This window comes from Centroberyx gerrardi, chromosome 21 (genome assembly GCF_048128805.1).
Source record: "Centroberyx gerrardi isolate f3 chromosome 21, fCenGer3.hap1.cur.20231027, whole genome shotgun sequence".
Lineage (NCBI taxonomy): Eukaryota > Metazoa > Chordata > Actinopteri > Beryciformes > Berycidae > Centroberyx > Centroberyx gerrardi.
Window position 1 is genome coordinate 1739307 of NC_136017.1, and position 13228 is coordinate 1752534.

A 13228-nucleotide genomic window follows, 5' to 3' on the forward strand; every position below is an offset into this window, starting at 1 on the left:
CCACGGTCAAAACTAACTTGTGCTCTAGCTCAACAGCTTCTCTCTATTGAAGGAAAATGTAAATGCACAATCCACCTGATGCTTCTCTGCTGACAGTAATTAGCTAAAGAGAGATGAGCATTAATCTAAGGCAATATAAACTATAGTTTACACAAGTAAATGTTAAATATTATCAATATTAATCAAAACAATCAATAAATCTATATAATCTATATATATTTTAACAAGAAATGTCTCTTACAAATACTGTTTAATGGTGGATATGAGTGATGTTGTATGGAAAATCAGAAAATCACTTTTCGAGGTTATGAAGGTTATTTGATTTCATTATAAAGAGATTATGCTGATCTGACTTTATTTAACCCCACAGTGTGGACCATGGTGGAGTGCAGATGTTGAAACCAGGTCTGAGGAAGTGTAAGTGTGTATTTAGTTTTATATTCATGAAAACAAAGCAGCAAACATTCAGCTTCTATTTAAATAGAAAGTTCATGTATGTGACATCTATTTATTCAAATCCTACCCTGAAAAAAGATGGCTGACAAAATGTGTCATCATGAAACTGAATAAATAAACAGTCAATCTGTTAATAAATCAACAGATAATAAACACAACAGGTGTATTAGATGAGAAGCTGCTGCTGTATTGAGTCTTGTTCTCTCATCAGATGCCTGTGAACTCACACTGGACCCAAACACAGCAAACAGAAAGCTCTTCCTGTCTGAAGACAACAGAAAGGTGACAGAGGTGAGAGAGGAGCAGCCATATCCTGATCACCCAGAGAGATTTGACTGCTGGGATCAACTGCTGTGTAGAAATGGTCTGACTGGTCGCTGTTACTGGGAGGTCGAGTGGAAAGGAGGGATTTCTATAGGAGTGACTTACAGAGGAATCAGAAGGAGAGGAGAGGGTGAAGACTGCAGGCTTGGATGGAATGAAAAGTCCTGGAGTCTGTTCTGCTCTGATGTTAGTTACTCTGTCTGGCACAATAACAGAAGAACAGACATATCTTCCCCCTCCTCCTCTGACTCTAACAGAGTAGCAGTGTATCTGGACTGGTCTGCTGGCTCTCTGTCCTTCTACAGAGTTTCCTCTGACTCACTGATCCACATCCACACCTTCCACTCCACATTCACTGAACCACTCTACCCTGGGTTTGGGTGTGGGTGGTCTGGTTCCTCAGTGTCTCTTGTCAGATAGAGGAGGGAGAGAGAAACACTCAGACTGCTGACCAAAGACAGCTGCTGAAATGATAGTTCACTCTGGAAAGGATCACACACACACACACACAGATACCTACGTCTTAATATGAGAATAGTAATGTTTGTATTTTCATGTGATTACTGTAAACAAACATCCATCAGTCAGTGTAAACAGAGTGTATTCTGTGTGTTGGGAAACTGAACAGGGTTTTAACAACACACACATACAAGAACATGAACATTTTATTGTGAAAATGAAATGAAACCAAACAGAATCAAGTTATGGTTGTTCATCTTAGAGTCTGTTGATGATGATTGACAGGTTAAAATATCTTTCTTTTGCAACTTTGTTTTATTTGGTATTTTATTCTCTTCTCATCATTCCAAGCTAAACATTTATCTAGTTTTCTGTAATTGTTTCTCAGAATTAAAGTTTAGCGTAAATGAACATTGTTTGGTCTTCATCTTTTCCAACAAGCAGTTTCAAACAGGATTTTTTTATATCGGATAATAATTACTATAAAATAAACTAATTTGTTCTGTTTTATAAGTTGTGAGTCATTTCATCTCAAAATCATGGGAAATGTAATGTATGACATCATTGATTTACATTGTCAAATTGTCTCTCAAGTGTGATGTCATTTTTCAGCCCAAATAAGGGATTCTGGCCCCGCCCCCTTTCAGTCTAACATGTAAATGACTAGAGGAGTAAAATGATGTTAAAGCCTTTAACTGTCCAACACTAATATTGACTGTTTCTGCTCTCAGGTTCCTCTGTTCTGCTTTTCTTTATTAGTTGAGCTGATTCTGATGAAAACAATAAAAAATCTCTACAGACTGAGCTCAGCATTCAGCATTTCATGAGCACAACATCCACACCATGTTAGCTAAATAGTTTTTAAAAATTCAGTAAAGTGTTAAAGTATGTAATAATTTCATCTTATGTCATTTCTACTGACATTATTTCATCCATTTTAAGACATTTGAGAGGAAAAGAGGCTGAACCACGATGTCAGAGACTCAGATTCACACATTTATGTTCAATATCTAGAATTCTGAAAGGAAAATTAAAAACATTCGATTTTTAATATATAGGTGCAACAAAATGTATTTTCACCTAACTCAAGTAATGCAATTGGGCTTCTTTTTTTTATTTTTTAAAATGTAACCTATATTTAACCAGTTTATTCACAATAATATTAAAAATCTTAATCTTTTTTTTTATCAAGGGAGAACTGATGAAGAAAGCAGCATCATGATAAACATAAAAGTCACAAACAACATACAAAAATGTAAGAAAGTAAAAACAATCAAAAGTCACATTAAAGAAAGAAACAGTCAGATTTTATGTCAAAGTTCTCCAACAGGCAGAAAACAAGATCCATCATTTCATATGAAAACACTTTTCAACTATATTTTACCCTTTTTGAATTTTATTTACCTATCTTCACTCTAAAGAAAGGAAAATAAATCCTTAATCTAACTAATTTTACTCCATTTTGGAACTACAGGCTGATTTGACCTCAGAAAACAAACCTTTTTCAGAAGCAAAAGCTGAAACAAAACATTTCAGAGTGTAAAAACTGTCTTCAGACCGGTGGAGCGATAACAGAGACAGTGTTAACATGCACAGAGTTTCGAGCAGCTCTTCTCTGTGTTCAGGTCATATTGTGTTCAGGTCATGGACCTGTTCAGGAGGAGGTTTTTGTGGAGTGAGGACGCCCTCTGGTGGATTGTACCGGCTACAGCATGTGTGCAGGTCGGCTGCTTCACTGTGTAGTGGAGCGGATCCGCAGGTAAACAGCGGAGACCATGGAGGATTAAACTCGGCGTGTACCCGCCTGTGTGGAGAGGATTTACCGTAAAGAGCGAGAGATCCGGCTCGGTGTCCATCAATCAGACAGCAGCCAATAAGCTACCCACAGATCGATATGACGTCAGCAGCCAGTCTGTAGTTGTTTGCAGAATTTATCTTATGAAATGTTATTACACCAGTTCATATTAATATTGAAACTAGACTCAGTTTATCATCCTTTTTATACATGGTATTTTGTGTGTGTGTGTGTGTGTGTGTGTGTGTGTGTGTGTGTGTGTGTGTGTGTGTGTGTGTGTGTGTGTGTGAAATCCCAGTATGCCTCCACCACACCACACCACTACTGGCTAGAAGTAATAAAGTACTGCTGCTATTTCTAACCTGTGATCTTTAGGCGATTCAATGAAAACGGTTGCAGTCGACAGAAACAGTTTATATAGCAGATCACTTTATTCACATTGCAGACACAAAGAGCACAAAATTAAATATCTTATCACATGCAGCCCCACCCAAGTGATAAACATTTTATTTTGCCAGTGAAAAAAAAATATTACATTGGTCAAACATCCTGTAGACTTTAGATCAGACTAAATGAACACAGAAGACGGGAGACATTGTCAAGCCTGCTAACGGCCACTAGGGGGCAGATAGACTAACTGTGAGAGAGTGAATGTCTCCTAACGGCCGCTAGGGGGCAGATAGACTAACTGTGAGAGAGTGAATGTCTCCTAACGGCCACTAGGGGGCAGATAGCCTTCAGAGACCCGGCAGGACTCTGGTTACTGTAAGTCCGTAACATGCCACTGTGTTGAAACCTGATGTATCTTAAAGAGGACATAATGGGCTTTCCAGTGATCTTCAAAATGACCGAAATGTGCACAAGCACATTTAATTGCAGAAGGAGAGGTAATCAATCAAAATTAACTATTTCTGTTTTTAAAGTTATTTTAGCTATAGCTAAGTGGATTTTCAGAAATGTGAAATATTTCTTATCTACTGAATAAGACATTGTTTGTGAATGTCCTTTGTAGTGGACACCGGGGACTTCCTACTGTTTTTGTTTTTGTTTTTTTCACCTAGGCTACTTTACATATACAGTGGTTCTCAATCATGGCCTTCAGGACCCTGAATACTGCTGGTTTTCTGTCCTACCAGGTAGTTAATTGCAGTTAATTACATTCACCTGTCGTCCCAGGTGTAAACCAGAACCTGATTAGATGGCTAGAATGAAAACCAGCAGGGCTCTGAGTCCTGATGAGCTGGATTGAAAACCACTATAATGTGGGAGATTTTTCACTGACTGAGGCAGAGAGAATTCTTAACTGGATGGTTGAGGGAGACTCAGACAGAGTTAACAGATGATGGTGATGAAGAGGAAGAATCTGAGGCAGAGGAGGAACATGAGAGCTCAGAGCAGGGAGGATAATATCACCCACCATACACTTTTGTGTTAAAAATAACACGTATAGTTCTAAGGTTTATCTGTCATTTCTTAAAGTGGCATTCAGTAATCTATGACCTGTATCTGTATCGGTGACCAGAATTGCAACAGCATCAACAGAACTGATCTCCTCCTATACAAATCTCTGCACAGAGAAGTGACATCTGCAATAAGTTGAATTTCAGTGATTATCCACACATTCAAAATTTAGGACGGAAATGCTAAAGTCTTTGAGCATGTGTTCTCTCACAACCTGCTTCCTGAAGTAACATTCATGAGCAATCAGCTATGAAATTCATACAATATTTTGTTTCATGTGATTACATGAAATCAATTTAAAAGAGAAAACTGTCTCAGAAAAGCCAAGAAGTTTTTTAAGTTAATGTTGAGACAAAACCTTTGTGAGATACATGCAAAGTTCTTTTTATAGTTAATTATCAATACAAAAATGAATTCTGAAAGGAAGAAAGACAACTTAAAATGCAAAACTCAGCTTTAAAAAACATCGAAAATGTATTTCCTTCAATTTAAGATAGTCATGAATGAAAATGCATAATTTCTTTGATCTGACATAATTTGTCTGTTTAATAGAGACCTGACATCCACTACAGAGGACATGACATTAAATATTAACAAAAGTAAAGTTAGATATTTATTATAGTTATTTGTAACATGTTATTTATACCCCTAACACCTACGAGATGTAAAAATAAAAATTGCAAAACCTTTTTTCTGCTGGATCTCAGGAGGATAGACCAACTGTGAGAGAGTGAATGTCTCCTAACGGCCACTAGGGGGCAGATAGACCAACTGTGAGAGAGTGAATGTCTCCTAACGGCCACTAGGGGGCAGATAGACCAACTGTGAGAGAGTGAATGTCTCCTAACGGCCACTAGGGGGCAGATAGACCAATTGTGAGAGAGTGAATGTCTCCTAACGGCCACTAGGGGGCAGATAGACTAATTGTGAGAGAGTGAATGTCTCCTAACGGCCACTAGGGGGCAGATAGACTAACTTTGAGAGAGTGAATGTCTCCTAACGGCCACTAGGGGGCATTGTTTTCACCCGCGTCCTTGTGTTTGTCGTATGTTAGCAGGCTATTTCAAAAAGTTGGGCACGGATTTGCACAAAACTTAGTATGAAGGTTCTTTATGGGCCAAGGAAGAAGTGATTAGTCTTGGTGGGCGTGGCATATCACCAAAAGGTGGTTGTCAGACATGGCGGAGGTCCAATTTGATTGAGGAAAGAAAATGTTTTCAGATTTATATTAAACATATGAGCTTTGTAATGATAAAGACATTGCCATGATTGTTATTTTCATCTTAATAGGCCTAATCATTCTTATTTTTACTTTTTTACTTTGGTAATACTGTAGGTACTATATTGTATTTGTATTTGTATACTTTATTATCCCCGTGGGGAAATTTGTCCTCTGCATTTGACCCATCCTATACACACACTAGGAGCAGTGGGCAGCCGCAGTACAGCGCCCGGGGACCAGCTCCAGTTCTTTTACCAGTGCCTTGGTCAGGGGCACTGACAGGAGTATTAATCCTAACATACATGTCATTGATGTCTTTGTTTTTTTTTACTGTGTATGGTCATAACAATAATGCATTATTGAATTGAATTGAATCCTAACGGCCACTAGGGGCAGATAGATAAACCTTGAGTGAATGAATAATAATAATAATAATAGGCCTAATAAACATGCCTAATAATTTGCTACAGAACCTGTACATGTAGACATCCGCAGTGAGAGGACCCATTGTTTTATTCAAAGGAGCTTTTATCACCATCTGCTGATTTTTTGATGTCATTACATTTTTGCTACATTGTGCAAAGATGAAGATTCCATCAGCAGTGATGTTTCTGTTTTTATGCTTTTTATTTTTTTATATTGCTGTGTTCCATAAACCAATACAATTTTAATATTAAAATTGTATTATTATTATATGATGTTAATTACACTTGCTTAGACACACATATTAATAACTTATAAAATCGTATCGGTTAATGGAACATATCAACATAAAATATTAAAAAGCATAGAAACTATTATTATTATTATTATTATTATTATTATTATTATTATCTCAATATACATGTTGAACATTGTTTTGTATTTTGATTTTTAAAAAAAAACCTATTCAAAAGCATAGTAAATGAAATATTAGCAATTCCCCACAGTCAAACTGCCAAACTGACAGCAGACCACAGCGTCATCTCACAGATCATCAAATGGCCTTTGAATACGATTGTATATCCAATATGGCCTATGTTAATTTTGAAAAAGTTACGGTAAGAATAACATTTATATTTTTACTAATATTTCAATATGAATATTTACTGGATTGAAGCAATTTATAATTACTTACTTACTATTTCCTGCCGTATTTTAGGCCTATAGTAAAATCGCGTTGAAAATGTGTGTATCAAATATGATACAGTAGGTATATAAGGTAATTTATCTGTAAATCCCGCAATCGTCATTGTATTGCATGTCATGATGCAATATGCATTATGCGTACCACAATGCAAAATACACTGTTTTGATTATTTAATTAAACTAATTAAAGATTGAAATATTATCTCAATAAGATGTATTTACAGTGGAAATTTAGATACTTTTATGTATTTTTTATATATGCAACCTACTCTATCATGATAATCAGGTGTATTTTGCAATGGCTCACTTGCTAATAATTGTCCTTTGACAATCATTATGTTATAATAATCATGTCAGGTTTTAATGCCAATAATCATTGTGTCATGTTTTTGTGCTTAATGCGAAATAGACTTGAGACTCCAAAATGCTGCAAAGACACTTGTAAAATGGTTTCTGTTTGAAAAAAAAACAAAAAACAAAACATGAACCAAATCAAATATTCCAATCAAAATGTTCCAGTGGGGTTTGCAGTTAGTCTATCTGCCCCCTAGTGGCCGTTAGCAGGCATGGCAATTGCCTACTGGGGTCTACCATCTTCTGTGATCATCTAGTCTGATCTAACGTCTAGGCTACATGATATTTGACCAATGTAATATTTTTTTGCACTGGCAAAATAAATATCACTTGGGTGGTCAAAATACTCAGTGGATTAAAACGAACACACACAATGAAACAGCGTGATCTTACTGACTGCTGATCGGACACCGAGCCGTATGGGGGCCTCTGTCGCTCTTTCCAGTAAATCGCTTATCACAAACACGGCAGCCTAGGCTGCAGCTTGGTTCTCACCATTGCCAGCAATGTTAAAAAGGCAACTTTCTGTCGCGCATAACTCTGTCTGTGATCATGTGATCGTATTTTGTGTTTCAACATAGTGTACGGGTGCTGTCACTGGGATCTTTCTATTTCCGCTGTCAGAGGACTGCGCAAGTGATCGAGGGTCACACAATGCTAACTGGCGAACAGTCATTTCTGTGCTGTTAACATTTTTGGCGTCGATCAAATCATATATATATATATTTTTTTATAGTTGCGCAGTCGTCTGACAACAGAAACAGAATATGTCAGTGACCACACATTGTGTTATATGTTGAAACACAAAATAAGTGATTACAGCTAGAGTTGGGCGCAAGAAAGATTGCTTTTTAACATTTCTGGCAATGTTGAGAACCGATCACCCTGCGTCAGTAGGCCTACAGCAAACATGTTTGTGAACAGGGCCATCCCTCTCCACACAGGCGGGTACACGCCGAGTTTAATCCTCCATGGTCTCCGCTGTTTACCTGCGGATCCGCTCCACTACACAGTGAAGCAGCCGACCTGCACACATGCTGTAGCCGGTACAATCCACCAGAGGGCGTCCTCACTCCACAAAAACCTCCTCCTGAACAGATCCATGACCTGAACACAATATGACCTGAACACAGAGAAGAGCTGCTGGAAACTCTGTGCATGTTAACACTGTCTCTGTTATCGCTCCACCGGTCTGAAGACAGTTTTTACACTCTGAAATGTTTTGTTTCAGCTTTCTAAAGCAGGTGTAACACCGGGATACAGGCTGTAATGTGATTCTGCTTTCAGTGAAGAAACAGTTTCATGCCCAAACCTCCCAGCAGTCGTTCAGTTTCCTCTGCTGCCCTTTAAAACCATCCAGCTCCTTACATCTGCCCTTCAATAAACCATCAGGAGTAAAAACTATCCTACTATTATCCTACATGTCAGATGGATATTGTAGCGTATAGATATCACTGAAAGCTTTAAAACATCATGCAGCTACTGTAGGTGAACAAATAAGTCCACAGAAAATCCTATAGTGATATTATAAGAAAATACATAGCTTAAAGGGTGATAAGGCCATTTATAGTGATACTTTTGGAGATTAAAAATACCATAAAGAGAAAAAAGGTCAGTATAAACTCATTGAGTACTCCAGACTATACTGTAAACCACTATAGGAATACTATAGGAATATTATGGTGATACCACAGTAGATGTGCATGTGATTTGTGTTTTATATACTTGGCTGCACAACAAATTTCCCATCAGGGCCAATAAAGTGATTGATTGATTGATTGATTGATTGATTGATTGATTGATAAAATACCCTAAAGTACATTAAAGCCACCATAAACCCACTGCACCACAGACGCAGTGATTTCTATGCACATTTTATTTATTATTTGTTCATTAATTATTTTTGTAAATTAATTTTCGATTTAAATGCAGTAATGTAGCCCAGACTTTCTGTTTCCAAGACGAGAATCAAATGTTAGGGGAAACACTGAATACTGGGAATTTTTTGGCATGAAAATGGTCAAATTTAAGAAATTGAGTATCGACACAAAATATCATCTGTCGGCGACTTCAGTCTAAAGATTTCAGTATAGTGGTATCGGTCAAACTCTAATAGTGATAATCATGTTTACCGTTTTCAATAGGCAGCTGGTCGGTTTTCTCTCAGACCCCAAAATCCATCAGCCTGTCTAGTGTGAACTGAATTGAAAGTGAATTGCAACAATCCTTTCATTGCAGCTTTATCACTGAGCATTAATTTAATAGATTATTTTAACATTTACTATTGCCACAGAACATGTTAGTGCATGTTTTTAATGTAGTGAAGCACCACAGACACACTACAAGTCCTATAGGAATATTATAGGGATATTACAGTGATACTATAGGAGATAAAAATACCATAAAATAGTTTAAGGCCCGTATTTCTACTTACTGAGCACCACAGACACTGTAAATCCCTTCAGTAAATATTATAGGATTATTATAGACTCGTTGATGTCTTGTCCTGGCCTGACACCGTGTGGATCATTTTGGTACTGCAGATATTCAGACTTCAATCCTCAGCAGATGGCAGTCTGTAGCCTTATTCTCATCTAGAATAGTTACAGCGCCATCTTCTGGCCAGAAATGACTTTACAGGCAACAGGAACAGAATGAAAACTCAGGAACATCTTAAGAAAAAGTGTCACATCCACAAATCTGGAATTCATTAGTTATATCCATATATTAAGTTATAAAGTTTGATATTCATACCTATTTATACTGTTTGTACCATTACAACTCATGTGCATGGCTTTGTTTTTCTCTAAATCTGTAGGCCATGACCCATGTGCAAATTGTAGGCCTACATAAAGAGACCCATATCATAAATCTATATATATATATATATATTTATTTATTCTTTTTACATACTGCTTATACTTCTTTTTATACTCTGGTTATACTTCTATACTTCTTTCTTTTATTTACTATTGGTAAAATAGACCTATTCCCTAGATTTATACTTTTAAATGTTTTATATACTACTTGAATAGGCTAATTTCTGTGTTGTGTTATATTTAAAGTGACCCACCAAGTCAAATTCCTTGTTGGGTCAGTAAAAGTGATTCTGAATTAAAGGCTCTAATATGATAAACTGCATGTAATGTATTGAGTGCAGACCTGAGTCAGATAGTGTTTTAATGTTATTTTAGCCTCCTTGGAGTACCAGGTGGGTGGAGTTTGCCACACAGTACAAAGTAATGATTGCAAGAGAGATTACTCATAGGAAAATATTTTGTAAGTCACTTTAGTTTACTTTTCTGTGGTTCCCAACTTATCTGACCTTATCTCAATTATGGTAAACTCCACCCATCTGGTGCTCCAAGTAGGTTAAAACAAGCCAAATATTACTGACTGAGAATTACTGTGACTGATAATTCAACATGAAACGCTCATACCTCATACTCAGCATGAATTTGAACAAAATATCCTCCAATAAAATAGAACCGCAGATACGTATCTATTCAGGTCTGGAATTAAAGGGGAATTCCACCACAGTTAACATGTAGGTTGTTATTCTGCAAAAGTCAACATTTTCCAAAAAATTTCCCATGTTTTTTCAGTTGTTGAATGAGTATTGAGTCAAGATGGAGGAAAATGCAATCCTATCATTTTAACACATCCGGGGTGGAAAGAGTAGACCTACTAAAATCACCTACTAGAACTAGGCTACTGTAACTTTTACTGAAATTTACTTAAGTAGACTTAAACTTAAGTAAAAAGTAACTGATTGAAAACATGTTCAAACTAAAAATTGAGTAACTTAAAGAAAAACAGACATGATGTCATATCTTGTTCCTTATGATATTTCCCATACAATGACAATGACAGAGTATAATGATATTGCACATTTTTATAGACTGTATGTTCTGCATAAAAATAACATTCTGAAATTCATGACTTTATTCAATCTGTAATTAGAAAAACCCTGAAAATCCCTAACACTCAATTACTACACTGATTTATTAGCCAGCTCGCTAGCAAGCTAGCAACAACCAAGCTAATGCAAACCAATTTTAATGTAGTTGATGGATGTTAACTAAGATATTATCAGGGATACATTTGACAGTTTTGACATTTTTACAGTTAGCTTAACGTTTCCTCCACATGCTAGCACAGGATTGATCCAGATGTAATTTAGGGTTAGCGATTGCAATGCTAATGCTAAACTACAAAATTTGTATTCTGTAATGGATGTGAAATGCAATACATAAAACAAGAAATACTTGAGGGTTATATAGCTCAAAACTCAGAAAACAACAGAAGAAAATAGGGGAATTTTATAATCTCTACCTTTGAAAAAGTAAAGAGTTTTTCATGAAAATTCCCAAGATTTCTTTCAGTTGTTAAGTGAGAAATGAAATGGAGAGAAATACAATTGTACAACACATTGCATAGATGAGGGACAATTTTACAGTCTTTATCCTGTACCTACATTCAACATGTAGAATTAAGCAAAATGTATTTGTTTAAATGGCATTTTCCTTGATTTTGCAGGCTGATAACTAAAATGTAATAATACAACATAATAATATAATAAAAACCTAAAATATAGGAATTTTGGGAGATAACTTCAACTTTTTTACTCAAATTCCCAAGATGTTTTACAGTTCTTCAATGAGTCGTGAGTGATGAGCTCTCAAGATGGAGGAAAATGCATGAATAGTGAAGATCCCTTTGGTAGCCTATGTAAAGTTTATTTTTTATTTTTCACTTGAATTTTCCCCTTTTCTTTCGATGTTTTTTTATTTTTCATGTGGTTATGTGTTCATCACTACATGTATGTGCACCTTTCTTGAAAAAGCAAGTTGTTAAAAAAAATAACTCGGAGAGATAACCTCTACTTTTGCAAAACAACAACCATCAAAGTCAGTTTTGGGCATAAATCCCTCATCAGCAGCTGCATCTTAACTGCAGCTCTCCATGCATGGAGGGGCAAAGCAGAAAACAAAGAAAGGAAGGAAGGGAGACAAACAAGCCGATCCCTAACGAAGCTGCAGGGAGGAGAGGCGATAATTCACCAACACCCACATCTTCTCAAAAGCAGTCAGCTTCCTGCTCCTTTCAAAACGAGGGTGATGGGTGCGCTCGGCAGATCCCTCCCACGCTGCTTAGCGGCTGGCTTCCGCCCACCGCCCGTGGAGCCGCCCACCTCCAGCCGTTGCCACGGCAACACATCATCATCGGTGACTTGCAGTGGAGGAGGAGGAGGAGAAGAGGGGAGGGGAGGGGGGGAGGGAGGAGAGGCCGTCGAGCGCCGAGCAGGGCTGCCACTGCGAACAGCAACCAGCGTGGGTGTTCATGAGCTGAACTATTCTCCAGAGAAAATCTGTCTACGTGCGTGTGTGCGTGTGTGTGTGTGAGAGAGAGGGAGAGAGAGAGAGAGAGAGAGAGAGGAGGGCGGGTGAGAGAGAGAGGAGGGCGGGTGAGAGAGAGAGAGAGAGAGAGAGAGAGAGGATGATGGGAGGTATGTGAAAAGGACCTGCGTCAGAGTGAGTCATCAGCCAGTTTCACAATGTGTTGATGTGACGCTGATGCAAATGGCCTGCCCAGGGATTCATCTCAGTAAAAAAAATTTAAAAAAATGAAAAAATAAACAGAAGAAAGAAAAGCTCTTTGCTCGATAAGAAGCTGAAATCTCCTCTGAGTCTTTTGCCAGTCACCATTTTCATCCCATCTATGGTTAAACCAGCCTGCTGTCTGCCAGAATCTCTTTATTGACACAGGGAGGACTGCTAGGCACTTCTGCTCTTTTCCAGCTCCACCCTGCTTCACATTCACACAGGTAAACACATTCACACTGGGAGCAGCTGGGGGGTTCAGTGCCTTGCTGAAAGGCACCTCAACCCCAAACCCCAGATTATTCAGCAGGTTTTTAACTTTTTTGTACCTGCAGACGGACTGCCGTAGATTTTTCTTTGGGGAATTCATGCCTCTGCTTTCTCATATATATCTACGTAACTGGCAAGGAATATCCCTAGTATATT

The 13228-nt window shown here is 37.5% G+C and overlaps 2 protein-coding genes across 7 annotated transcripts in view; both read left to right on the forward strand.

Moving 5' to 3' along the window:
• LOC139911138 (NLR family CARD domain-containing protein 3-like) overlaps positions 1–2881 on the forward strand; it is a 50162-nt gene extending 47281 nt beyond the window's left edge. For 3 of the 6 annotated variants that reach the window (XM_078291006.1, XM_078291009.1, XM_078291012.1), the window contains 2 exons: positions 371–417; positions 668–2043. In XM_078291006.1, coding sequence (XP_078147132.1) covers positions 371–417; positions 668–1200 — 580 coding nt within the window. In that variant the 3' untranslated portion in view covers positions 1201–2043. Of the gene's footprint in view, positions 1–370; positions 418–667; positions 2044–2820 lie in introns of those variants that run through there. The other 3 variants (XR_013507583.1, XR_013507582.1, XM_078291007.1) reach the window with 3 other exon arrangements.
• LOC139929922 (uncharacterized) overlaps positions 1–13228 on the forward strand; it is a 451831-nt gene that overhangs the window by 21770 nt on the left and 416833 nt on the right. The gene's annotated exons all lie outside the window — the stretch shown is intronic.